This window comes from Rasamsonia byssochlamydoides (genome assembly GCF_041956645.1).
Source record: "Rasamsonia byssochlamydoides strain NRRL 3658 unplaced genomic scaffold VTN77scaffold_52, whole genome shotgun sequence".
In the NCBI taxonomy this organism is placed as follows: Eukaryota; Fungi; Ascomycota; class Eurotiomycetes; order Eurotiales; family Trichocomaceae; genus Rasamsonia; species Rasamsonia byssochlamydoides.
The window spans coordinates 145126-169958 of record NW_027192435.1 but is presented as its reverse complement, the minus strand read 5'-3'; the positions used below and the strand labels follow the sequence as shown (position 1 = coordinate 169958).

Genomic DNA, 24833 nt, shown 5'->3' with positions numbered 1-24833 from the left:
AAGGAGGATTGCTCTCCAGAACCGAGAGATCTTTAGAAAAGATCAAGGCAACACATCGTCGTGGAGGCGAGCAGACTGGGTGTCTAGACGACGGTCGTGGCAGGTTCTGTTGGCTTTTCGATGTTGGAGAAGAAAAGAGAAAAGAAGAGGAAGTTTTCGTGCGGTGGGCGGCTTTTTGAGTCGGATGTGGGTCACGTGAAATGCTTTCGGATTTACATTATTGCGGAGTAGCCACTGAGAAATCCACAATCTAACTCTTCAATAGATTAGGAAATAACTATAGACAGGCTATGAGCCCAGCTCACTTGAAAATTGCAATATCGTAACTCCAGATACTCCACTCATGATGAAACCAAAGTCATGCGCAGGTTCATTATTCAAAACCACGCTCTCAATGCCTTCTCGAGAAAGAGCTTCCGACAGGGGTATCACAAGAGTTTTCAAATCAAAGCAAGTCTCTGGTCAACACAGGCAGAGGTTTCCCTTTCCAATTAATTCTATCCGTTCCTTTGCCTCAATCTTGGTCATCAGGTGTCTCGACTGTTCAATGAAATGAAGGCAAAGTCAAGTCGAGACAAAACGAACTAACGTCATTACAAAAACCCTATGTGCAACAAAAGAAATAGCCTGTTTCGTCGTCTGTTAGCTTGGATTAGCTTTGATTGAAAAGTCGCGCCGATCTTCATACCAAGGTATAGTATATATCCATTCGACTCTACCCCCCTATGGGCGTTTGTCGGTTGTTGGATCGCCAGACAGCACCCCCGACTGCGGCCGTGATGCCCAGCGCGATTCCGACCATCGTTCCCAGAATGATGAAGGCGATGAGCAGCTTGACCGCCAGCCTTTGCGCCGGGCTCAGGGCCGACAGACAATCACAATGCCTTCGTTTTGGCTCCCACAGTTTCGATCTTCGGGCATTTTGGATCTCGATGGAATGCTTGATTGGCGAGCGGAGACAACTTTCCAAATCTTGCGAGGTATACCCTCGGCCAGATATCCGCGCTTCGTTTTTGAGTTTCTCGACAGATGGCGTGTCGTGGCAATAGAAGGGTGAGTAGGGTTTTGCGCCCACGGATGGATCGAAGTCGGGCGTCGTTTCTTCTGATCGTAGCGACTGTTCTGTAACGGCGGGTGATGGCATCAAGGGACTGGGAGGGAAAGGACAGAGTTTCTCCTGTTCAGCGGTAGGAGGGACCATGGTGACTTGAGCACCGATGACGGGTTGCGTCGTTTCAGACATTGTGTGATGTGACAGATTGCGATGAGTCAGAATTGCGTTCGACGGATATATCGACGAACAGCGTTTTGAAAAGAGCGTTGTTCCAGATGAGGAGTGACAAATGGCGAGTCTATCGTCACTTCAAACAATCCCCCTCAGTGTTGACACAGCAAGCAGGACGACAGCGACAGCGACGGCGATAACAATGACAAGGCTCGACCAATCCAGGGCAACTCGATGGCGCAAATCTCGGTTCAAGAGTACATTCCTGGCGTCACAGCGGGCAATCGATTGGAACTTCAGGTGCGGCGCAACTACTCCGCATTCCAGTAACCATGCAAATGCTGTCTAGTCGAGGCGCAGTCTGCTGGACAGCGTAGGAATCGCACTGGCAAGGGTAATATTGTATCGGTGAAGTTGTTAGCCGCCTGCGACTGGGTAGGTGAAGTAGCTGTTGTATGGAGTAGACTTGTAGTAGAAGAAGTAATAATAGGCTTCAGAACTCAGATGTTAACTTGTTAAGGAGTCTACTCCGTATACGATAACGTCAGCTCTGAAATCGAAGAATGAACCCAGACAGGTCACAGACCCCAGGCCACTGACCACCGCCCACGAGTGCAGACTACAGGCTTAGTTCCTCCGTACAGAGCAGTCACTATGCTCCACTAGGAATACGTCTACTGTATGTCGCATGATCCTAAAAGGCATGCACCTGTCATCAACTCATCTAAAGTAGCTTAGTAGCCTAGTAGATTTTATCTAGTCAGCATGGTTGGTTCCCTTAAAAAGGGGTCGTCCCGTAGCTGCAGTAGTTAGTTAGTGTACCAGTCCAGTCCAAGCGTCATCCAGTCTCAATCGAGGATAAGTCCAAGGGGCGCAGTGCCTGATGGGCCCATTTCATTGTTTCGGAATATCGTGCACGGTGTTTGCGCTGCTGCAGGTCTAACTAAAGTCCCTAAATCAGCCAACAGGCATGGCATTATTGATAGATCACACATAGTTCTCCTCAACGGTTCAGTAAATTAATGGTTTAACCGTGGAATATTCCATTGGAATCCACTATTCTTCCGACTGAAATAATAAAGAGACAAAGCCACGCCTGCTGATGTACGAAGTAATTATAGTTCAACTTCCAGGTCAACAAGAATAATGGGTCTACTCCGTACTCTGGGGTCTGATTCTCAGCAGCTCACTAACCAGCCTACTAGTCAGCTAGCTGATACCTAATTATCGACCGTCTCCCTGTCAAATCCTTAGCTTGGCGCAAGCCTTAGGTTACCTGCTAGGCAGGCAGCTAAACTAGGTAACGACTAACCTGCGGTTTGCCTGAACCAGGAAAGGATCTGGAATTCCCACTCGACCGTCGGATCTTGATCTGCTTACTATAGACCTGGTGTAGATCCTACTCCGTACAAAGCACGGAGTGCAGGTTGCCAGTTCCTGCAGTCTGCAGGAGTTCCTTGTAGAGACCTCCTCCGTACTTCACCGCCTTTTTCCTCTGCTCGACGGTGTACTCCGTATACGGAGTATACTCTCCTACTCAGATGCTATGACTATAGCTAGCGTAGATCGTAGGTATCTGCCCTCCAATAATAATCCTGAATACAAATAAAATGAGTTTCTACCAGCTGAAACAAGCCTAGTCGCTAGTCTCTAGATTAAGGGAACCATGGCCATGGCACGACCCCCCTGTTCTAACTTCTAGCTATCAATTTTAAAATTCTTAAAGCATTTATTTTATTATCTAGATAAATAACTAGAAGTCAAACGAGTAAGAAAGAGGGGGAGAATCATTCAATATTTCTTTATTTTTATTATCTGACTGGACCGGGGAAGGCGACCCGACTCCACAGCATCTCCTCGTCCCCGTCCATCTCCAATTCCCCGTCGATTGATCCCCACCCTTCCAAGTCCAAAGCAGGTACCGGTACCGGGGCCAGTTGCTAGCTTACGGAGTAGCTTACGTTAGATACTAGATTAGCTTAGCTCCTTAGAAAATAAATTGGAGGTTTCACTCTCCGACTCAGGCTTGTGTGGCCCACTGTGCCTCGCAAGGGGTTCAGTCACTGGCATGTTGACGGAGGACTACGAAGGTACTCCGTAGATTTAGTGGGAGGGGAGAGATTAGGTACCTGGTACCGACCCAACACGGGGGGTACGAAGTACTCCGTCAGAGCACAGGGCTCTTAGCGAGCCTTTTTTTTTTCTTTTTTCTTTCTTTTTTTTTTCTTTTTAATAGTTCCTCTTTCCTTCTCTCCCAGATTTGGTTGTCACTACCCCGTACAGAGTGCTCCGTACGGGGTATTATTCTGGCCTTTGAGAACTAAAAAGTAATTAATTTATTTAAGTTCTGGTTTTATTATGCATCTGCCTACCTATCTGTCTACGGAGTACTCTAGTTTAGGCTGCTCAGCCTCAACCCCTGTCGTCGTCCCCATCGTTCAACGGTCGTTGTTGGCATGTGTGGCGTAGTACGGAGCACTTGGGCTAGAGCAGCTAGGTAAACTCCCAGATTATTATTACGGTAGAGTTGGTAATACCTTAGGTACGTAGTGCCTAAGGTAATAGCCAAAGTAAGAGCTTCGCAGACAGAACAAGATTCAATCAACCTCGACTGTTTTCTTCTCACTTCTCATTTTTTATTCACGATGAACCGAGTTGCAGCTCGGGTACAAAGTACGAAGTACTCCGTACCTAACTATTAGTTATTGTTGTAGTGGTCTTAGGTCTATAGAGAGTCATCTTCAGCGTTCGTAACACTACCGGGTAGGGTAGAGGACTCTCTAGTTTCTGCCTTTTATACGGTAGATGGATATGTATTTATCTAGGACATATCAGTACTAAGTAATAGTCTAGATGAGTTTCCTGTGATGCAATAGCCCACATGATGTACAGAGTAAAGGTATAAATATAATGAGTGCTGTGATATATAATTGTCCTGAATCGCAACCAACCTACCCAACCAATACCAGACAGGCAGGACAATTAGAGAAAGAGACCAGAACCTACTTCTTACGTCCTCATATGAGATTTAGATAATCAATTAATAGCCCTAATTCCAAGTAAAATATACTCCGTAAGCATAAAACTCTATTTCCAGGAATAGCATAATTACTCCATACAGTCCCGAGAATCTTTCTCCGTACTCCGTATATTAGCCCTAAACCGCTAGAATTTAAAAATTTTAGCCAGTAGAATATGATTAACTAATCTTGATTACTTCATATTTCAATTTGATCTTAAGTATGTGCATACATTTCTATATATTTTACTTTACTTCTATCGTAATTTCATAATTAGGCCTGGCAGCTACATAATCCCCGCTTACTCCGTATTGCTTGGGGAGTACAGAGTATGGGGATTGAGATTCTGTCTGTCTAGGGAGTTTTTTTTTTCTTTTTTAACGCCCTCATTCGCATTATATCGATTTTTGCCATATTTATCGTGTATAGCAAGCACCTCCCACTTAGATATGATCTTGACCGTCGTTCCGTTCATGATATTTTATACATACAGATCATTCAATATAAAAAGCAAAATAGGTATTAAGTAGTTTTGGAAAGTACTCTTACTACTCTCGACCACTGCGTGGCTACATAACTCTGCTAGAAAGACTACCTAACATTAATGTGGCCGCCAAAGCTGAATCCAATGCAATCCACATGTCATAAATATAGGGTCGTTTTGTTTCATCCGACGTGAAGCTAAACCGTACATCCATCCATCAACCCATACGTTCATTCAATCATCAAACCCTTGAGATAAGAAAATCCTCAGGGCAAGGCAGCGTCCACATTCCAATACCCGCTATCAAGAACCCGTCCGATACATCATCCCCACCGGAGGCTGATATCCCTGCATTGGCACCACCACCTGCCCCCGTCCATCCCCCAACCTGGCCGTCGCCTCCTTCTCCTGCTGCACAAGCCCGCAGCAAGGACAGCAGAATGCCCCCATGCAATCCGTACAACAGTTCCCCTCGTCGATGCCGAACCGGTCGCGCATGTCGCCGTGTCGAATGGTCTGGAGGATCCACTGGATGCCGCAGAGGGAGAGGGTTGCGAAGAGGCAGCACTGGGAAAGACGTCAGTCAGAAAAAAAATCCAAGAAGGGAATTTCCTTTTTGTCTTGAGGGATACCTACATTCCCATTACAATAGCTGAACCCCTGCAGACTGGGATCGTCCAGTCGAGCTTGGGTTTTGCCGAAGAGACAGCAGGGACAGCACCAGCCGCAGAGACCTGTTGTCTAGTCAGCAATAGACTATTAAGTATTGACTGAAAAGACAAAAAAAGAAAGAAAATAGATGACTGCGTGGGTATGAGAATTCTATTCCATACAGGTATCTACAGGCGTGCAACAGCCCCAGAAGGAGTGGGTCCATCTATTTCCCAGTCGACGGTGCTGATGATATGCGGCTGGGTAAGCTTGTTGCTCCATTGCTGCTGCTGCTGCTGCTGCTGTCGTTGTTGCCGTTGTCGTCGATAATAATCGTGATAATCGTCGATCGTCGTTCGTAAAGACGTTACACTAACGAATCAAGGGATAAGATAAGGAATAGACGGTATATGATGTATTGCCCAAACAGGGAATTCGGGTCTTTCTTGGCTAATACCTATTCACAGAGGTTCAATTAAGCACGAAAGATAATAATAAAAAATAAGATTGATCACAAGAGCAATATGCAGCAGGCAAGTAGGCAGGTAAGCTTTAAATTAAACGCAAACACAAGAGAAATCGTATTCGGCCCCAACAACTTTTAAATGAAACTAACCTAAATTCGTTTAATAATCCGTATGCATGCATGCATGCATGCGCAGTAGTTGTAGTACTCTACCTTGTAAAGACCTTATTCCACGGCGTAGTCAAATCAAAAAAACGGTGTCTGTTGGTTGGTGCGGCTGAACATTAACAACAACACTACGGAGTAATAGTTACACAACGCAACAACCTGAAGTCGTCAACAACAAGCAGGAAGGAAAGATAACCGGGGGCCGGGGTTGTAATTGGCTTGTTGTCAAGTCGGACAGAGTGTCGACCTCAGCTGAGAAGAAAGCTCAAAAAAAAAGCTAAAAGCTAAAAACTAAAAACTAAAAATTGTCCTGTACCTAATGTACGGAGTACTGTGAGGATAAGTGTTACTTTATGGAGTTATTTACTCCGTATGGCCATCTATCTATCTGCTGCGCCGCGCTGCACTGCACCGTGCCCTTGCTTGCAATGCAAGCTCTTCTTCCTCCTCCTCCTCCTTCTCACACCTTTTTTTCACCGGTTGATCGATTACTAATTGCTTGATTTTTGGGAAATCAGTCAATTAATTAATTAATATTATTCTATTGTTATTATTAGCTATTTTCATGGGATTATGCTGTAGATATAGCTAGCTCTGTGATGGGGAAAGTATAGATAGATATACCTAGGTATGTATGTATGTTCGTATATCAGGTATGGATGTCCTCCATCCAGCCCGCCCCCAACAGGTAGGACCGTAGGACAAATAAAGGAAGAAAGAAACTAAGAAAGCCGACCCCGAGAATACTCATGTCTTCTTCATACGGGACTAATTATTAATAAATAAGACTGACACCAAGTAAAAAAAATAACACAGAGCCCTTTCTTCTAGGACAGTATACTCGTACAACCGGAATCTTTGTACGCCCGTATTGATTGTAACACCTACTGAATTTAGACTCGCAAGGCAAATTTGAATTGCATTATATTATGACTATGACTAGACTGTAGAAGCTTTTATCCACAGGTGCTACTGTCCCGGTAGAATCAAATCTATATAGGTTGTATATCACCAAATGCATCAATCGTAGATCATTAGCTCCGAAATACCGCTCGTCAAGCATCGCTCATCTCGCTCATCTCGTCCACTAGAAAATCCTCCCTCTTGATCCCACTACGGTCGCACATCCCCCGGAAGATTCCCCCCTTCTCCCACAGGTTCAACGGCGTGTCCATCTCCGCAATCTGTCCCTGGTCCATCACACAGATCCGGTCGTACGTGATGATCGTGCGCAGTCGGTGCGCAATACAGAGCACCGTCTTGCCCTTGAATCCGGTCGCCATCGTCCGCTGGATCTTCCGATCCGTTTCGAAGTCCACGGACGACGTAGCTTCATCACACACGATGATCCGCGAGTCACGCACCAGCGCACGAGCAAGAGCCATGAGCTGGCGCTGTCCCAGAGAGAAATTGAGGCCTTCCTCCTCCACGGGAGTGTCCAGTTGAATGCGTGTCGCGCTCTGCTGGGACTTTTCACCGCCCGCGGCTGTCTTGGTGTCTCCTGCGTCTGCATCCTCCTCACCCGGCTCTTGCCCGACCAGATCAGCTTTCCTCAACGCGTCCCACAATTCCAAATCGGTATGCTCATTGAATGGATCCAAGTTCGAACGAACAGTCCCTCGGAACAGGGTCGGATCCTGTGGGATGATGGCCAGGCGCGAACGGAGGTCGTGAAGACCAACCGTGGCAATGTCAACACCGTCGATCTTGATACTGCCTCCAGAAAGCTCCGTAATGCGGAACAGTGCAGACATGATGCTCGACTTGCCCGCGCCGGTCCGTCCTACGATGCCGATGCGTTCCCCACCACGAATATCCATGTTGAGTCCCCGAAGGACAAGAGGGAGACCAGCACGGTAACGCATCTGCACATCAGTAAATTCAATTCGGCCTTCCTGCGGCCAATTGGGTTCCACCTTGCCAAGGTGCAATGGCGCCTCCTCCTCTAGCTGCGTTCCGTAATAATGAACTCGTTCAGTAGCGTTCATGTTATTCTCCACTTCAGCCAGCTGACGAATTGTGAATTGCAGCATCTGCACGATGGCCAGAATATAGGAAAGCACAAGACCAGAGATACTGGGCGACACATCGAATCGCGATGTCACCACAAGAATACCAGTCACAAACACCATAATGTATCCAACGGCATCAAGCCGAACACTCAGCCAACGCTGATTGGAGAACGTGAGGAAGTAGGCACTGTCCATATTGTCAATCGCCTCACAAATGCTGCGACTGAACTGTTTCTGCAGTCCATAGGCCCGGATACAGGCGACGCCCGAGATGGCTTCACCGAAGCGAGCAAAGACGTGGGATCTCAACACGGCTTCGTATCGTTTCATGTCTCGAGCAGAGGCTCTGTAATAGTTTGCGGCGATAAGGAAGAGAATGAACAAGGGGCCAAGCGCGATGGCAAACTACAGGTCAGACCGTCAGAAGTAAGATCAAAAAAAAAAAGAAAAAAAGAAAAGAAGGAAGGAAACAAAAAGACACTTACGTAATGGTAGAACACAATGATCAGCACTATCACTGATATGATCATCGTGATGGTGAGAGCATAAATACGCATCGCGTCGGTGAGCTCGTTGTCCATGACATGGATATCCTTCGAGAATCGGTTCGTAATCCGTCCCAACGGCGTCGTATCAAAAAAAGACATTGGCGCCCTGAGCACCCGAGTCATCGCGCGTTGCAGCATAGTTCGACTGGCGTTGGTTCCAGACGTTGACAGGATTGTCGAGAAGGTATATATGAGCACCGCCTGCGAAGCACCCAGCCCCGCATAGATGCCAATGTACTGGCCCTCCGAGAGTGGAAACTTGTTCGAAGTCCAGTACGACAGCCACAGGCTGGTCACGATATTGGCTCCGTTCGTCAGGATAATCGCGGCGAGGACGATGAAAAGGTTGAAAAAGCTTCCAGATGCCGATATGTATGCCTTCCACACATCCCAGCCCACCGAGTCCACGGCTCTCTCCTCCTGCTGCATCAGTGCGGCTTGTTTCGCAGATTTGGCCTTCTTGGACGGCTTTCCTGCTTCATCTTCCTCGATTTCATCCGCCTTCTCGGGATCTTCGTTCTCCTCCTTGCCCTTTTCTTGGGACGTGGTGGACATCAATCTCTGGAAGACCTGGTTGTTGCGCATCAGGTTGTCAAAGGTGTCAACAGCATTAATGCGGCCATCTTCCATCAAGATGATCCGATCACAGCGGCTAAGCACGTGAAGTTGATGGGTGGCTAAGATTCGGCACTTATCTTTCAGAAGTCCACAGATGGCGTTGTCCATGATATGGCGACCAACATGCGCGTCTACCGCGGATAGGGGATCATCCATCAAGACGATATCAGCATCAAAATAAATGGCTCGAGCAATATTAAGACGCTGCTTCTGGCCGCCCGACACCGTGATGCCACGCTCCCCAATCTCCGTTCGATCGCCTGCCGGGAACACGTCAAAGTCGGGCCGCAGCGCACAGGCGTCAACGACTTGATTATACCATTCCTCATTGTATTCTTTGCCAAACAAGATGTTATCCTTGACGGTGGCGTTTTGGATCCATGCGTACTGAGGGCAGTAAGCTCTAGAGGCACCGAGCCGGACCTCACCCCCGGTCAGTCGCATATCCCCGGCCAGGGCCGAGAGAAGAGACGTCTTGCCAGATCCTACCGTTCCGATCACGGCCACGAGTTCCTTTCGTTTGATGGAGAAGGTGAGGTCGGTCAGTTTGAAAGGCTCGACAGCGGTGTCGACGCTCGAACTGTCATCCTGGTTCTTCTGCTGGTTCTTCTCGGTCAGTGCCTTCGGCTGCTTATTTTTCGCTTCATTTTCGTTGGTGGGCGTTCGCTCCCAGGTAAAGGACGCGTGTTCCACCTCGATGGCGTTCTCCATAGACTCGTCCCATTTGATATCCTCCTTCTGCTCCTCTGCAAGCAAAAACTCTTGAATCCGATTGATCGCGGTCCACGCATCGGTAACCTGACCCAGGACCAGCGGCAGCTGGTTCAATGGCATCCGGAGAGAGTTGAACAGCGCCAGCGAGGAGAAAATCGGGGCAGGAGTGAGGGTGTGTTTGGAGAGAGAATACGTGATGAAGGCAAGCATCGATGCAAAAGTCGGAAGCGACATGGACACGCACTGAATGGCATTGCGGATCGCCAGCAGCACCTGGATCGAGCCAATTTCACGTCTGCGGATATCCTTGAGACGCTCCAGGAAGCTGCTTTCCCAGCCAAAGAATTTCACGAACCTGACCGACTGCAGGATCTCCTGGGTCAGAGACACCCGCTGATCGGTGAGCTTGTTGATTTTCCTTCTTCTTTTGATGAGAGTCCGGATGGCATAAGTCAGACCCGGCATACCGAGCACCAACAATGCGTAACCCGACAGGGCGCTGTAGCCGATGTTTATACACAGGACGATCAGGGTGACGATGATACTGATAGGTGCCGTCCACAGCAGATGAAACATTCCCATGGCGGTGTTGATCCGGTCCGCGTCGACGCTCATCAACGTGATGATCCTCCCATTGCTCCAGCCTCGACCATCCCCCGCAACACCCTTGGCAACGTCCGCCGTCACCTTGGGACCTTTGCCTGAGGAATCTTTCGCACCCTGAAACTCTTCAATCGCCTTCCCGCCAGCTTTGGCGCGGCCGGACAGTTTCATGGCCTTGTCAAAGATCAAATTGATGAGAACTGCCCTGGCCTGAGCCCCGACGATAAATCCACGGTAGATAAACTGATTGGTGCCTAAGCTCTGAAGGATTTGCATGCAAGTAATGCCGACGGCATAGCCGATCCCATCGCCGATGCGAGGCCCTGGCTGGTTGGTGTGTTGGGCTACATAAGCACTTGTGGCGAAGGCGATCAGATAACGAGTCATGTACGGCGAAAAGACCTGGAAAAGAGAACTGAAGAGCTGGCAGATGCCACCGATCCAGAATTCCACTTTAAAGGTGTCGTAGAGGGCAAACAGGAGCGGGTAGGAGTCCCCACGATCCAGGCGTCGCTGAAACGACGCATCGAGCTTTGCCCTCAGCACCTCGACCGACCGGTCTGGATTGACCTTCCATATGTCTTGCAGCTCCAGTGGACGTAGATAACCGGTCTATGGGAAATATGTCAGTTTCCGGACCCAGATCTGTACTACAATGCAGAGGGCTGCTGGCTGCTTACATGCATCAAAGGGGCCATCCATTGAAAGGTGATGATACTGAAGAAGTTGGCCCCATATTCGCGAGAAATGGCTCTCTCTTTGGGGACCGGAGGGATCTTCTGAAGTCGAAGGGGATTCAACTTGCGGTACCATTTGGACTTGGTTCTCCGTCCATTTGGTTTCGCGGCGGCGTCATCATGATGGTCCTCCGAGCCTGAGCTCGACAAGGTCGACGACGTCTCTAGTTTATCCTCGGGCGACTTCTCTTCCAGGATCCCTGCATTGTTCGATTCTGCCACAGCGGCAACTGGCGCCTGGGATGCAGCGGCCATATCCAACCGACTCAGAAGGCGGTCTGGGCCACTGCAGTTGCTCTTTCGAGGGCGGCGGATGCTTGCACCACAGATCTGGTGAAGAGGGAGACATCACGGCGAAAAGATAAGAGCCTCAGTGGGAGGCAGCGCGGCCTGACTATAAACCCTTCAGGATTCAGGGCCAGTCTAGTTCCGCTCAACAACTACCTGAATCATCAGGATCGGACTTAGGCAATGACAGTTAGGTCCGGTTTGGGGAGATCCGACATTCCGATAGGACGGCCAGGACGGCCATGATAGAAAGACCTGGGCTGCATGCTTCACCAAGCTCCAATGTGGGGAAGAAGAACGGAACCGGGGCGTGGTGGGCAAGCGAATTCCGATGGCATTTGATTGGAAGGAACCTAGATCACTGCTACCTCATCCGTTTCATCCCAGACGCACCTTCCTCGTTCGTTGTAGGGAATTAGCAATTAGTAATCACTCTCTGGACCTATCGAAGTGCACGATTCTAGAAATGAAGAAAAAGAAAAACTATCCTCGGAGGTGGGATGAGCATAACCTCCGACAGGTAAAAGTCATGTAAACTGACCAATGAATTAATCGTGCACATTTTACTTAAAAAAAGGCATTGTCTGCAGTAAACAGGTCACTAAGCTTTCTAGGCACCCGGTTTACGTACGACGTGGTACAGAGTACGCCATGTGGATTATCGATGTTAGGCAAAAGAAATCGACAAGCTTTTTATTGGACGCTGATTCTTTTGAACACGCCCTTACCCAGTCAACTACAAACATGATGGCCTGTCACGTTGCTGGCTCTGACTCAGTGCAGAACTGAAGTTTATCATTTAAATACCGATGATTGATTTTATGACGAATTATTGACGATGGCTCAGCTCACCCTTGGTCGAATAATCCTCCGCGGGTAAACAATGGAATTATTCCCGACCGCAGTAACCTTGCCAATTACTGATTATTATTGTTGATTTTGTATATTTTATTTATTTTTTATTGGTGCAGTAGTCTGCCAATAGGACTCAGTAATATCATCACGACGTCTTTTTTTTTTTCAAATAAAAGAAAAGAAAGATTACCCTCCGTGCCAGTCTAGAATGCAGAGAGATGCGATCGTCACGTTTCGAATCCAAGGTGAAGTCTGAAAAGCCTATGTGCCGTTTTATCCGGCACGTTTTTACTCCGTGCAGATGCCTTGACCGCCTTTGCTAAGTCTAGATACGTACTGCCTGGTAGCCTCCCCAGCTGCCAGATCCTGAGATTGATAGCGGATATTCCAATTTCCGACGCCCGACGCCGACAGAGCACGGACCATCCATCTGATCTGGACCATGATACCATCTGGCATCAGTTTTCTTTTCGCCAAATTATTAATTAAAGTGCGTCAGCTGGCGTGCTGTGTACTCCATACGGAGTACGGAGTAGTTACTAACTAACGTAATTCCCGGCCTAGTGGTTCACCTTCCGAACCCCCTTCAACTTTTTCATCAACCTGCTACTCAACAACCCACTTTTTTACCAAAATTTTGTCAAAAAAACATGCCGGAAAAAGCCTCAAATCAGGAAGGCAGGGTCCTTCTTGCAATAAACACATTAAAAAAAGGGTCAAATCAAGACAGTGTGCAGAGCAGCGCATGCATTTGATGTCCCTCTTACTACTCTCCAATGACGGCTTCGTGGAGTCCCTGATTGAGTGACTCAATATGCAAATTGCTACAGATTGACTGCTACTGAGGAGGATTCATTGAAGCAATGGATAATATCTATGGACAAATATGGAGCAGCTCTAAGACCTTCTTCTATAGAAGCTATGGCTAATATATTGATTTCTAAATAAGGTGAACAGACTACTCTTTTACCAGTTGGTAAAAATTGGGTCAGCAGCTTCCTAAATCATAATCTTAACTTAAAGACAAAATATATATGGAAATATAACTATAAGCATGCAAAATGCGAGGATCTAAAGGTTATATGCGGCTGGTTCGATACCTTTCTTAAGATAAAAATGCAGTACGGCATTCTTGATAAAGATATCTATAATTTTGATGAGACAGGCTTTGCAATGGGTATTATTGCAACTATAAAAGTAGTGATACAATCAGAGTATATAGGTAAACCTGTTCTTTTATAGCCAGGGAATTGTGAGTGGGTAACTGCAATTGAAGCCATTAACTTATCTGGATGGGCTCTACTACCTGTTATTATCTTTAAGGGGAAGGTGCATCTCACATCCTAGTTTGAAGATAACTTACCACATAACTGGAGGATTACTATAAGCAAAAGTGGCTAGACTATAGATGAAATTGGACTAGAATGGCTTCAGAAAATATTCGATCCATATATAAAATCTCATATAAAGGGCAGATATCGGATGCTAGTCCTTGATAGCCATGGCAGTTATCTTATACTATACCTCAATTCAACCACTACTGCACTTAGAATGATATTATCCCTGTGTATATGCCTGCACACTTATTATATCTCTTATGGCCTCTTGATGTTGGCTATTTTATAGTCCTTAAGTGCTCATATGGCTGGTTAGTTAAGAATAGTATGCAGGTCAGTATTAATCATATTGACAAGCAAGACTTCCTTACAGCCTACCTACATGCACATATGGAGGCATTCAAACCTGATAATATTTGCAATGGATTTGCAGCCACGTGCTCGCCGATTCTCTAACTAGGAGCAATCTTGATCTATATAACGTGTCTGGCTGGATTTGCTCTCATCATTGCGTTGATGATCCGAAACATATTGCTGGACAGGGGTGTTAATTGGCAGTGGGAATCTGATATCTTAGTATGCTTACTTTCTTGCCCTACTATATCCGAGTATTCTACTGCACACCACAAAGTCCAGGATTCATCAATCTATGTCCTTAAGACTTAAAAAGGGGTGTACTTGAGGACTACCCTCCCCCTTCGAGGCCATCACTCGTCTCCTGATCATAGAGGAGGACAGCGAAGATTGCGCCCCTTCTCTCCTTCGACGCTGCTGTCACATCCTCTGATATATATAGTCTGAGATGATCTGTATCTGGCATACAAATTTGCTTCCCAAACAGCAGCTATCCATAGGCAGTATGATCTCCTATCTTGCCTAGCTTTATCTTCAGCGGTCTCTACCAACAGTCAAACTCATTTGAAGATATGGTAATTAGAACTGATGCCAATAGGAAGTAATGTACACATAGGTAGTACAGACGTTATCTCGTGGACGCAAATAGGGTTAGGGCTTAGGCAAGTCCCGTAGCCTCTATGTATGTACATACATACAGTACATATTTCTTCCTGACGACAATGATCTAGAGATTCTAAACTCCATCCTTTCTCCCTGCCGTGTTTGGCAGACTCGAAATCTTTATTAGGTAGTTGTCTCATTTTAGTCTCGTTTATGATGTCTTTCTCATGGATGAAACGATCAGTTCAGCTATTCAATTATTCCTCGCCGATGCTTTGTGCACGGGCAGCCTTATCGATCAATACTACACCTTCCCTCGACATTCATGTTTACGAGTACTGTAGAGAGAGGTCAGTCACAGAGTGGCGCGCAACGGCAAGATGTTTCTGCAATTCTCCAAAGCTTAACGTATCTGCGATGGAAATATAATTGTCCTTGAATCTCAGAATTGCGGATGATAGATCCCTAAAAGAGGCATCAGAGAGGTGATGAAAGGACATGAGCATTGATCCATTCGAGCTGCTGCACTCTCAAGTAAACGAAACCTTTTTAAGAACCATCGTCATTAGAGTCGATATTCAAGCTTGTTCTTCTAGAAATGTAGATGTAAGGGACCCCTGAGTGCAGCCTCATCCCTCCCCTCCTTGATAGCCAGCAATTCAACCGGCCCAGTCTACGGATGATCATGAAGCGAATGCGCCGAATGATCATGCAGATCCTGGTCCGGATGCACAAATACGGTCTTGTTACTGAGCGCCGACAACTGAATTTCCCCATCGATGACGGGGAAGGACAGACCTGGTTTACCCAGTTAGGATCTAATCTCATTTGAAAGTTCGGAAAGTCCAGCACCAATAGTGCATACATACCTAGTTCTGGATGAATCAACAGGTTTGGTTGAAACATGTCGAAGGAGTGCTCAATGGCCCAGCCGTTCAGCTTCTCCCAGTTGACGCATTCGTGTTCGACGTCAAAGTTTGGCCATCTTTGGCAAGCGTTAGCAGGAGTTGCTACTCTTTTTTAAATATATATACATATACATATACATATACATATATATATATGTATATACTTACGGCTTTCGATAACCAGGAATCCAAACATGAGTATAGATAGTGATGTCTGGGTTGCACATCAACGCTTGACGGATGTCATCGATGCAGTGATCTGGTTTCTGTCAGAAAAGAAAGGCACAGTGCATGAAGATCTCAATGATAACTTACAGACGTGCTCCATCAGGTCAGGATCGATGGTAAGTTCCTTATGGTAGTACTCTGGATGTAACGCTTGGCGGATATATTTCTATCCACATTGTTAGATGATACTGAAATGTAGATGGAGGAGACGGTATACAAACCAAGCAGTGTAAGTGATGATGGACACTAAGCCCGCCATGATATCCGGAGTGATCACTCAGCTCGAGTGCAGTCCGGTTGATCATTTTGAGGGTGTGCTTGTCGACCCGAATGTTTGTGGGTTCGACCAGTTTACTCCATGCCCGGTCACCTTCCGGAGATGGAGGGCCTTTGTAAATGTTCTCTTTGTAGAGACCACCGTTGTAGTCTACCTTCTCGTAGACGACGGCCTCTCTTGCGGGTGCTGCATGACATTCTTTAGCAGACTGTCTGGACAGAAAGTAATGTATGTATGTACCTACAATAGACTAAGCGCTCGTGGCAGTCCTTCCCTTCCATCCATCTGTGGAAACCAAAGGAAATCAAAGAAACATAAGTCAAAAGAATGAAGCTGTGAACGAGGACGGGCCGGAGCATTTTGGCAAGCGTACGCCGAAGCTTGTTCTTTCGTCTTGGGTAGACATGGCCTTGATCGCTTCCTTCATCGAGAAGGGGTGCTGCATCGCTTGTCGAAGATCGAGAGACCTCTTCATACTCTTTTGACGTAGACATGGTTGATATGCCACCAAACATAGGGAGAATGGGCAACAAAACAAGTGGGTGAGGAGGGAATGCTGGTTTTGAAGACAAGACAAGACAAGACAAGACTAACGAGTGATATAAGTCAGATCATCATCTACCAGCTGAACCTCCTCCCTTCCAAGGTCAGACCCCTCACGCACATTTATAATTCTCCTCCGCAAAATGTCTTGATGATAAGGAATCCTGGGGGCCTAATCACCATGCAGATGTTGATCGTGGCCTAGACAGTTCATAATCTGCGAGAAAATACATTATCAAGCTTGCAGAATCACGAGTTCAAGCTAGCGATTGGCTGTTTGTTAGCATATATGATGGATGCATAGATATTCAGATATGGGGGAGCGATAGTAGCTACTGCATACGGCACCCTCCATTCCATCTCCTTGGCAGATTGGTAATCTTATTGCATACTCCGTATGCAATGCACCTGATTAAAGCTGACATCATGCATGAGCATGGCTGACCAGCTTTGCGGGGAAGCGGGGTTCCACCGGATGGCCCGTTCGGGCCGGCCCGTCGGAACGCTGCATCCGTCAACACCTACTATATTTGACATGTTCGACATATTCGACTTTTTAGACCTGAGCTTATCGTACCAATCAATCATATATCTAACCCTCCAACACGTTCTTTATCAACACTCAATATATGAACTACGCACACTCTCAACCAGAATGACCACCCCTCAGGTCGACTTGCATCTACCACTCCTGCAGATCACTTGCATGGCATTATCAGCTCCGCCTTATGTATTTACCTTTTTGAGAAAGACTGAGATTCTTGAAAGCATGATTTTATCCTCCTCTTCTCTGACGTGTCGAGAGATGGCTCGTATTCTCCCGCCTTGAGGACATTTGTATCCTTGAACAAAAAGGACTCCTTAAGGAGCAACCCCTGTTCCAACTCGTTCCGGCCAATCTTTCAGTCAATGCAGCCATCATGTGCAAACTTTCTCTTGGCCTTTTCTTTCTTTGTGTTGCTTGCTTTACCCTGTCGTTATGGTGGAAAGAGTTGGACGATGGCTCTGTCAGAATCTTCCGCTCAGCCAGAAAGAGATGCCATGACAACTACCCTCTAGCTGTTTGATCTTTTTTCTGGTTGACAGGTGACAGGTTCTTGGATGAAGAACTTCCCGTGTCAATGTTATGTCCTGAGTCGATTTGACACCACGACTCTTAGTTGGGGGAAGGGGCAGGGGCAGACTTCAGGTTACCAGAACGGGGATTCCTGCATCCTCTAGATACGATTCTTCACACCTGCAGATCTTCTTCACGAGCTGTCTACCGTGCGAGGAAGCAGACTTCCGTTCTGCTCGCCATGCAGCGTCCCCAAGACAACCTCCGAGCCATCCTACTGGCCATCTGCATTATGATTTCCCACGATTATTGCGCTGTCATGCACCCCTCTCAAAGTGATAAGCATCACGACATTGAGGATCCATCTGGCGATCTTGTGACCCCCTCACAAAGGTCACTAGTACTTCGAGCTTGAGTGCATCGAGGTCGTTTCTGGTTGGTCATTTAGAGTCAGCGATTTACTTGGGAATTTCTTGCAAATTGATGAAAATCGCTTGTCTGCAAAAGCATATAAGGGGACAGCATCCCGCGAGACTGAAGGGGAAGGAGGCTGTTTCAAGGCCTATCTGTTTCACTCGTATGCTCAATCACCTAATCAATTCCTGCTTAGTTGTCTGATCAATTCCCAATCTTACTCACAATTATCGTCATCATGCAATTCAAGAACATTGCCCTGTTGGTCCCTTTCCTTCTGACTGCTCTTGCAGCACCAATTGAGACCCAGTCCAGTATGTAATGCCATGTTCAAAGTTTCCAAGAGAAAGAGGACGGACGCTGATGAGCTCTGCAGTCGAGGCCCGCGATCAGGATGCCGCCAAGTAAGTTGCAATCTCTTTTTCCGTTCCGTTCTGTTCCCGCCATTCCTTTGACAAGACGGACGTACATCTGGATAGGTTCTACGATCGGAGTGAAAACGCAGCTGTTGAATTTTTGAGAGCTGCTGCCGCCGACGAGGACGCGGCAAAGTACGTCCAGCTTGCTCCTTCTTTGGCAGGAGACGTGCTAACATCTCATAGGTACTACGACCGCAGGGACCAGGACGCAGCGAAGTTCTACGATCGTAGAGATCAGGATGCGGCGAAGTTCTATGACCGTAGGGACCAGGACGCCGCAAAGTATGTGCAGTGCAATATTTCCTCCTCTCCAATGCAATTCTAATATTCTCCAGGTTCTACGACCGCTCTGCGGATCAGGATGCCGCAAAGTTCTACGATCGTAGGGACCAGGATGCTGCGAAATTCTACGACCGTAGAGACCAGGACGCTGCCAAGTATGTGCAGTGCAATATTTCCTACTCTCCAATGCAATTCTGATATTTTGTAGGTTCTACGACCGTTCCGCCGACCAGGACGCTGCGAAATTCTATGATCGTAGAGATCAGGACGCTGCCAAGTTCTACGACCGCAGAGACCAGGACGCTGCGAAGTATGTCCAATATCTCCTCCTCCCAATGCAATTCAGATGTACTGATACTGTGCAGGTTCTACGACCGCTCTGCCGACCAGGATGCCGCAAAGTATGTGCACTATATCCTACTCTCCAATGCAATTCAGTGTACTGATATTGTACAGATTCTATGACCGCAGAGACCAGGACGCTGCGAAGTTCTACGATCGCAGAGATCAGGATGCTGCCAAGTTCTACGATCGTAGGGACCAGGATGCCGCCAAGTACGTGCAATATCTCTCCTTTTCCATGCAGCGTCTGACTTGCTGATCCTATACAGATTCTACGACTAGACAAAGTAACAGATGGGCCATGATGCTCACGACAAGAGAACACCATCTGAGCATTGCATGGCCACTCCGTCTAGCCACAATGCGCAAGGAGCTGGAGGATATGGACCAGGGGCAGGTAATGATAGGTCAATGGGAAGTGAGCAATGCAGGGATTGAATGATTGAATTTGTTCGTTTTGCTTTGATTGCGCTGGACTATCCTTAACCTGAATGCGGCAATAGGAATGATTAGTGTAAGAACAAAGGACATCTCCTGTTCTCATCGTTATGGCCGTATATAATATGGCTTAGTACTGCTTACTGCTCTCGAATGTAACGTCGCGATGATAAGATAAGGCTTATTATGGAATAAAACGTACAGGACGTCGCTGGGACGCTAAAATAGTTCTATTTAAAGCCGGCCTTATCCAACAATATTAATGTCAGCTGTCGGCTTGCTTCTCAACAATCGGTTGCATTCTGTTTCAATTTACTCCGTCAAGAAGACTTCTTCGAAGGAAAGAATCCCATCAGCAACATTACCGTAGAGCACACGTGAAACACCTTCTAGTTGAATGGCATTCTCCCGCCATCCACAGGCCTCACTGCCTCATGAAGCGAATTCTCCCCCGCCAGATGGCGGCCATCGCGCATGGCTGCAGATCCTGGCCGGGCACCTCATCAACGCCCTGACGTGGGGCTATTCTGCCTCGTTCGGCGTGTACCAGCTGTACTACACCACGACGCTGAAGCTGCCGCCGTCGCAGGTCTCGTGGATCGGCTCCATCCAGATCTTCCTGACCTTCTTTGTGGGCACCTTCTCAGGGCGCTCTGCGGATGCCGGCTATGCGCAGCACACGGCGCTGCTGGGCTCCGTGATGCTCGTGCTGGGCACCTTCATGACCAGCCTCGCGACGAGATACTGGCAGATCTTTCTGGCGCAGGGGTTGTGCACCGGCATCGGCATGGGTGTGCTGTATATGCCTGCTGTCGCGGTCATTGGCACGTATTTCGCAAAGAACAAGGCCATGGCGCTGGGCATGGCCGCCTCGGGGAGCGGAACGGGGAGCATTATTTTCCCCCTCGTCGTGCAGCACCTGCAGCCTCAAGTTGGTACGAACGCGACTGTCAGCTAACTGAAAGATCGCTGACCGTCTCACGATCAGGCTTCCGGCGGGCAGTCCAGGTCCAAGGCTACATCGCCCTAGCATTCGCCATCATCATCAACCTTCTTCTGCGTCCGCGGCTGCCTCCCCGCAAGTCGGGCCCTCTCGTCGAATGGCCCGCCTTCCTCGAGCCAGCCTACTCGCTCTTCACGGTGGGCATGTTCCTCATCTTCTGGGCCCTCTACTTCTGCTTCTTCTACGTCAACACCTACGCAACCTCCATCATCGGGCTGTCCGACATCTCGGCCGTGAACCTCCTCATCGTCATCAGCGCCGTTGGCATCCCTGTACGCCCTCTCCTCGGGCTCGCCGCCGACCGCTACTTTGGCGCCCTCCCTACGCTCGTCGTCAGTTCGACGGCTCTGGGCGCCATGCTGTATGTGTGGATGGCCATCCGCTCTGTGGCAGGAATGTACGTCTGGGCGGTCATCTACGGCCTGGCGACCGGCGCCACGCAAGGGATTTTCGTCGGCGGACTGGCGTCGCTGACGACTGATCTGAGCAAGATGGGCACGCGGTTCGGCATGGTCTGTTCCGTGCTGGCATTTGCATCGCTGGCCGGTCCGCCGACGGCAGGGGCCTTGATCCAAAGCCAGAATGGCAGTTTCACGGCGGCGCAGATCTGGGGCGGGACTGTGACCATTGCTGGGGCGCTTTTCATCGCCGCAGCAAAATGGAGCCAGCTGTTGCTTGACGGTCGAAGCCTGACTAGAATCAGAATCAGACGCAGTCCTACGGCCCAGCAGGTTGAAACTGAGTGTGCTGAGCAGCCATCGTCTAATGCATAGCCAGTTAGACTTGTAGCTAACTCAGTATAGAACCATACCCTAACCGTAATATAAGTATTAGGCTTCATTAGCATTAGGGTTGTGGAATTGGGATATACAGAACAGCAAAGGTTGTAGACGGAGATAGATAAGATGATTACTAAAAAGCAGAAATAGTACTTAGGAATGATATAACTCCTCTAATCTATCTAGACAAAACTTCAGATCCCAATAGTATGATAAGTGAGAGTACAGGAAGGGTAATTAGAAAGGTAGAAAAAGCAGATTAGGACCATATTATATTAATTAGGATCTTATATTATCATATCACTAAATGCTGTCAGATCTTTCGAAACCAAGGCTATCTACCGACCATAGGGCTTAGACATGATACATGTACCTTTTTCCCAAAAAAGAAAAAGCTGTGACAGACGTAGATTGTAGCCCACTTGAGACGTATTGATTCTCCTAGTTAGTTCTATTCGTCTATATTCAGCTGATCTTTCTTTCTTTTTCTCCTGGTACCATGCCATTAATGTTAATTTTAGTTAAATTTAGGTACCTGTTTCTTGAGGGGAAGAATTCCACCTACCTAGGTAGGTAGGTATATTGCTGCGACAGATAATTACTTACTAAGGGGTTCCTGCTTTGTCTTAGCTGACTATGGCTGATGAAGAAATATTATTAAATCGTCGATATTAGTAGATATATACACGATTCTGTGCAAGCAAATTTCAGGATGTGAACGAATCAATCAGGACCACAGTTCCCGCTCATCATCTGATGCCTTCTTCGCTTTCTTGGAAAATGGCCATAAAGACGGAAGATGAACGTCCGGTAAGATTCGATAATTCTTTCTCGACTTGGTCCATGGCCATTGCCATGAGAACGACGATCTTGGCGACGACCACCACCACCGCCAAGAGGATTGCTTTCTCCCCCACAGCCCCCGAGCGGTGGCCTGCTTTTGGATCGTCGTGATAATCCGATCGAATTGCCGATCTCGTTTCTCTATAGCTCTTCTTCTCTGCAGATTACGCCAACTCTGCTGCTCCACCGGATCGAGACACCAGACCACGATGTCGCCTCGCCGGCGCCAGTCGTCGTGCCATGCCGTGTTCCACGTCCGCCAGCACTCGGCATAGGAGCTGCCACGGAGAAGGCTGTTCAATGTCGGCTCGAGCTGAGCGAAGAAGACGAGATAGTCTGGCCATTCATGCTGGAGGCTGCCATGCTGAGTCCGATAAACGGACTGAGACCGGGTGGGTGAGAGGTAAGATGACTTGCGGGGGATATGCCTCAAGCCACCAACCATGTTGTGGCGGAGAAAGTTTCCGGGGTCTGCATAAAACTGGTCCGCTTCGTCGAGATACGCGGCTTTCTGACTCTCGTTAAACCCAACTGGTGGCTCACAAGACAAAGCCCACGCGTGGATGGACGGAAAGACCAGATGAGAGCGCCATGGCGTGCTGTGGCAAGGCATGAGAAACCCCACCGTCATGTTCTTAGAAGCTGCCTCATTAGGACCCAGTAATGGAGATGGGGACTGAAGGATATGCGGGGGTTCATGATGGACTTGGTGTCGCTCTCGGAGATATGACAGGACACTCAGCGGTCCAGATGCATGGGAAATCGTAGTGTAGTATGCAACGAAAATATTCACAAGCAGAAGAAAAAGGAGAATCAATCTGCGCGGTACGTAGGCTCCTGACGAGTTGGAGACGGCAGGAAGGAAGAACGATACAAGGGGATCCGAGGTCAGGACATGCAAAGCAGGCAGCAGAGGGTATATGAAGCGGACTTCTTTATGGGCAATAAGAGAGAGCACAAACGGCATGAACAGGCAGACAAAGGCGAACTGGCGCTTGATCGATAGCTGTTCGCAAGATACCACGGCCCGATACAGACCGAGGATGGTAAACGGGAGAGCAGTCGTCAGAAGGAGCGGCAAGCCCTGGGACAGGTAATAGTGCCAATCGTTCCTCCCGTAAAAAACCGCAAGGGACTGCACGATGTTGAAGTAGAGGAATTTGAGAGGTGGAAAGGTCCACGTGCCATAATAGAAGCGGTCGACCAGTATCGACAGGCCAAGCACGGCGGAACTAGGGAACGTAGAGTAAGTCAATGAAATCTCAACTCGCTCTCGAGACTCACCCGCATCCGACTGCTTCCCTCAGAAGGATCCAGCTCGTTGACCTAGGGGCTTTGAGCAGAGCACAGCTTGCCAGGCACATCCAGATAAGGACGTTTGTTGGGCGCAGGACGCATGCCAGCGCTGCAAAGAGAAGACACTTGCGCAAACTGTGACGTGTTAGGAAGGATCGTTGAGAGTCACTAACCCAATCATACCTTGCAAGTCCCCCAGTCTTATGACTTTCGTTTACGCTTGGTGCTTGGGATGCGTTTTTCTCATCATTATCCTCCTTGCCAAGAAACCATTCCCAGGGCCAATAATAGAGAGCAACCACCGTCAGTGTAGTTTCCAAGCAATTGGACAGGGTTCTCGTGGAACAGAACCACTGCCAGGGGCTCAGGACAGTCAAAGCGAGCTACAGCTTGTTAGAACCGGAAGTCTCGCTAGTCGCGTCTCTTCACCACGTACAGTTGCCCACGCGCCATGGCTATCTGATCCGTACACTCTGCCAGCCAACTTCCATGTATAGTAGTCTCCAATCGCGGCAATGACGGCCTGCGTCGTCTTCGGGGCCGCGATGAGGAGATCGGCGACAGCCAGCGGGGAAAGGCGCAGAAGCCACGCGATCGAGCCCGCAACATAGTAAATCGCAGCAAAAAGGAGAGGATGGATTGATGACCGTAGTTGGTGTTTCCATTCCTTCGCGTCCCTCTAATTAGCTCCCAAAGTTCCGTGAGATGATCCCAGACTCACCCATGTTATCCACGCGCCGCTGTCCTCGCCGAAGGCAACCTGCCATGCCGGCTCCAGCGACTGGAAGAATTCATCGGGCTGGAAGAAGGTGCGGACGCAGAGGGCGTTGAGGATGCGGAACGCGACGAGAAAGAGCAGGACATTCGCCTCCCTGGACGAGAGGGACAGCTCTGATGAAGCCGTCGCCATGGTCAGCGGCCGTCCTCATCTGGAGCTCCGATGGTAAGCTGTTGACCCTGGCGGTTGCAAGCGGCACGTGGACGCCGGGGAAGGCTGGCAGCGGAAAGCGACCCCACCGCCGCCTGCAGACGCCAAAAGTCTCTTTACGAAGACGCTGGAGGAAATTATTAATGCGATATTATACGACTGATTCCCCATCATCGAGGGGAAATCGATTTCTTCGAGAGAATCCTTGCAATAAATAAAATACTAGGCACTAGAAATCAATCTTGCTTTGGAGTATTATAGTATTCAAGACAGTATTCAACCGATCCTGATGTATGCACAGATTCCGCCGGACGCGGTGCCCATGGGCGGCGCCGGAGAAGGATCAGCAGCGAATGGCGGCGCAGGTATTTCTCGGCGGACTCCAGGGCGGAT

General features: G+C 48.3%; 6 protein-coding genes across 6 annotated transcripts; 1 reads left to right on the top strand and 5 right to left on the bottom strand.

Annotated features, from left to right (window-relative positions):
• Positions 1-715: 715 nt before the first annotated feature.
• On the bottom strand, positions 716-1243 carry VTN77DRAFT_6805 (uncharacterized protein; the record flags this gene model as incomplete). The annotated part of the gene is made up of 1 exon (XM_069423124.1): positions 716-1243. One exon carries the CDS (start codon positions 1241-1243, stop codon positions 716-718), a length of 528 nt encoding a protein of 175 aa, XP_069275946.1.
• Positions 1244-5032: 3789 nt separating this feature from the next.
• VTN77DRAFT_6804 (uncharacterized protein) lies at positions 5033-5662 on the bottom strand (the record flags this gene model as incomplete). Its single annotated transcript, XM_069423123.1, has 3 exons — positions 5033-5296; positions 5366-5463; positions 5563-5662. The coding sequence occupies 3 exons, from the start codon at positions 5660-5662 to the stop codon at positions 5033-5035; spliced, it is 462 nt and encodes a 153-aa protein (XP_069275945.1).
• A 1407-nt stretch (positions 5663-7069) lies between these two features.
• Positions 7070-11501, bottom strand: VTN77DRAFT_6803 (uncharacterized protein; the record flags this gene model as incomplete). The annotated part of the gene is made up of 3 exons (XM_069423122.1): positions 7070-8431; positions 8512-11121; positions 11190-11501. The coding sequence occupies 3 exons, from the start codon at positions 11499-11501 to the stop codon at positions 7070-7072; spliced, it is 4284 nt and encodes a 1427-aa protein (XP_069275944.1).
• Positions 11502-15356: 3855 nt separating this feature from the next.
• Positions 15357-16590, bottom strand: VTN77DRAFT_6802 (uncharacterized protein; the record flags this gene model as incomplete). Its single annotated transcript, XM_069423121.1, has 6 exons — positions 15357-15481; positions 15553-15668; positions 15760-15850; positions 15907-15985; positions 16041-16282; positions 16341-16590. The coding sequence occupies 6 exons, from the start codon at positions 16588-16590 to the stop codon at positions 15357-15359; spliced, it is 903 nt and encodes a 300-aa protein (XP_069275943.1).
• A 1758-nt stretch (positions 16591-18348) lies between these two features.
• Positions 18349-21367, top strand: VTN77DRAFT_6801 (uncharacterized protein; the record flags this gene model as incomplete). Its single annotated transcript, XM_069423120.1, has 11 exons — positions 18349-18424; positions 18487-18514; positions 18590-18661; positions 18713-18811; positions 18865-18966; positions 19020-19121; positions 19177-19212; positions 19268-19366; positions 19436-19550; positions 20013-20526; positions 20580-21367. 11 exons carry the CDS (start codon positions 18349-18351, stop codon positions 21365-21367), a joined length of 2031 nt encoding a protein of 676 aa, XP_069275942.1.
• Positions 21368-22100: 733 nt separating this feature from the next.
• VTN77DRAFT_6800 (uncharacterized protein) lies at positions 22101-24422 on the bottom strand (the record flags this gene model as incomplete). The annotated part of the gene is made up of 5 exons (XM_069423119.1): positions 22101-23448; positions 23501-23647; positions 23696-23895; positions 23949-24179; positions 24234-24422. The coding sequence occupies 5 exons, from the start codon at positions 24420-24422 to the stop codon at positions 22101-22103; spliced, it is 2115 nt and encodes a 704-aa protein (XP_069275941.1).
• Positions 24423-24833: the final 411 nt, after the last annotated feature.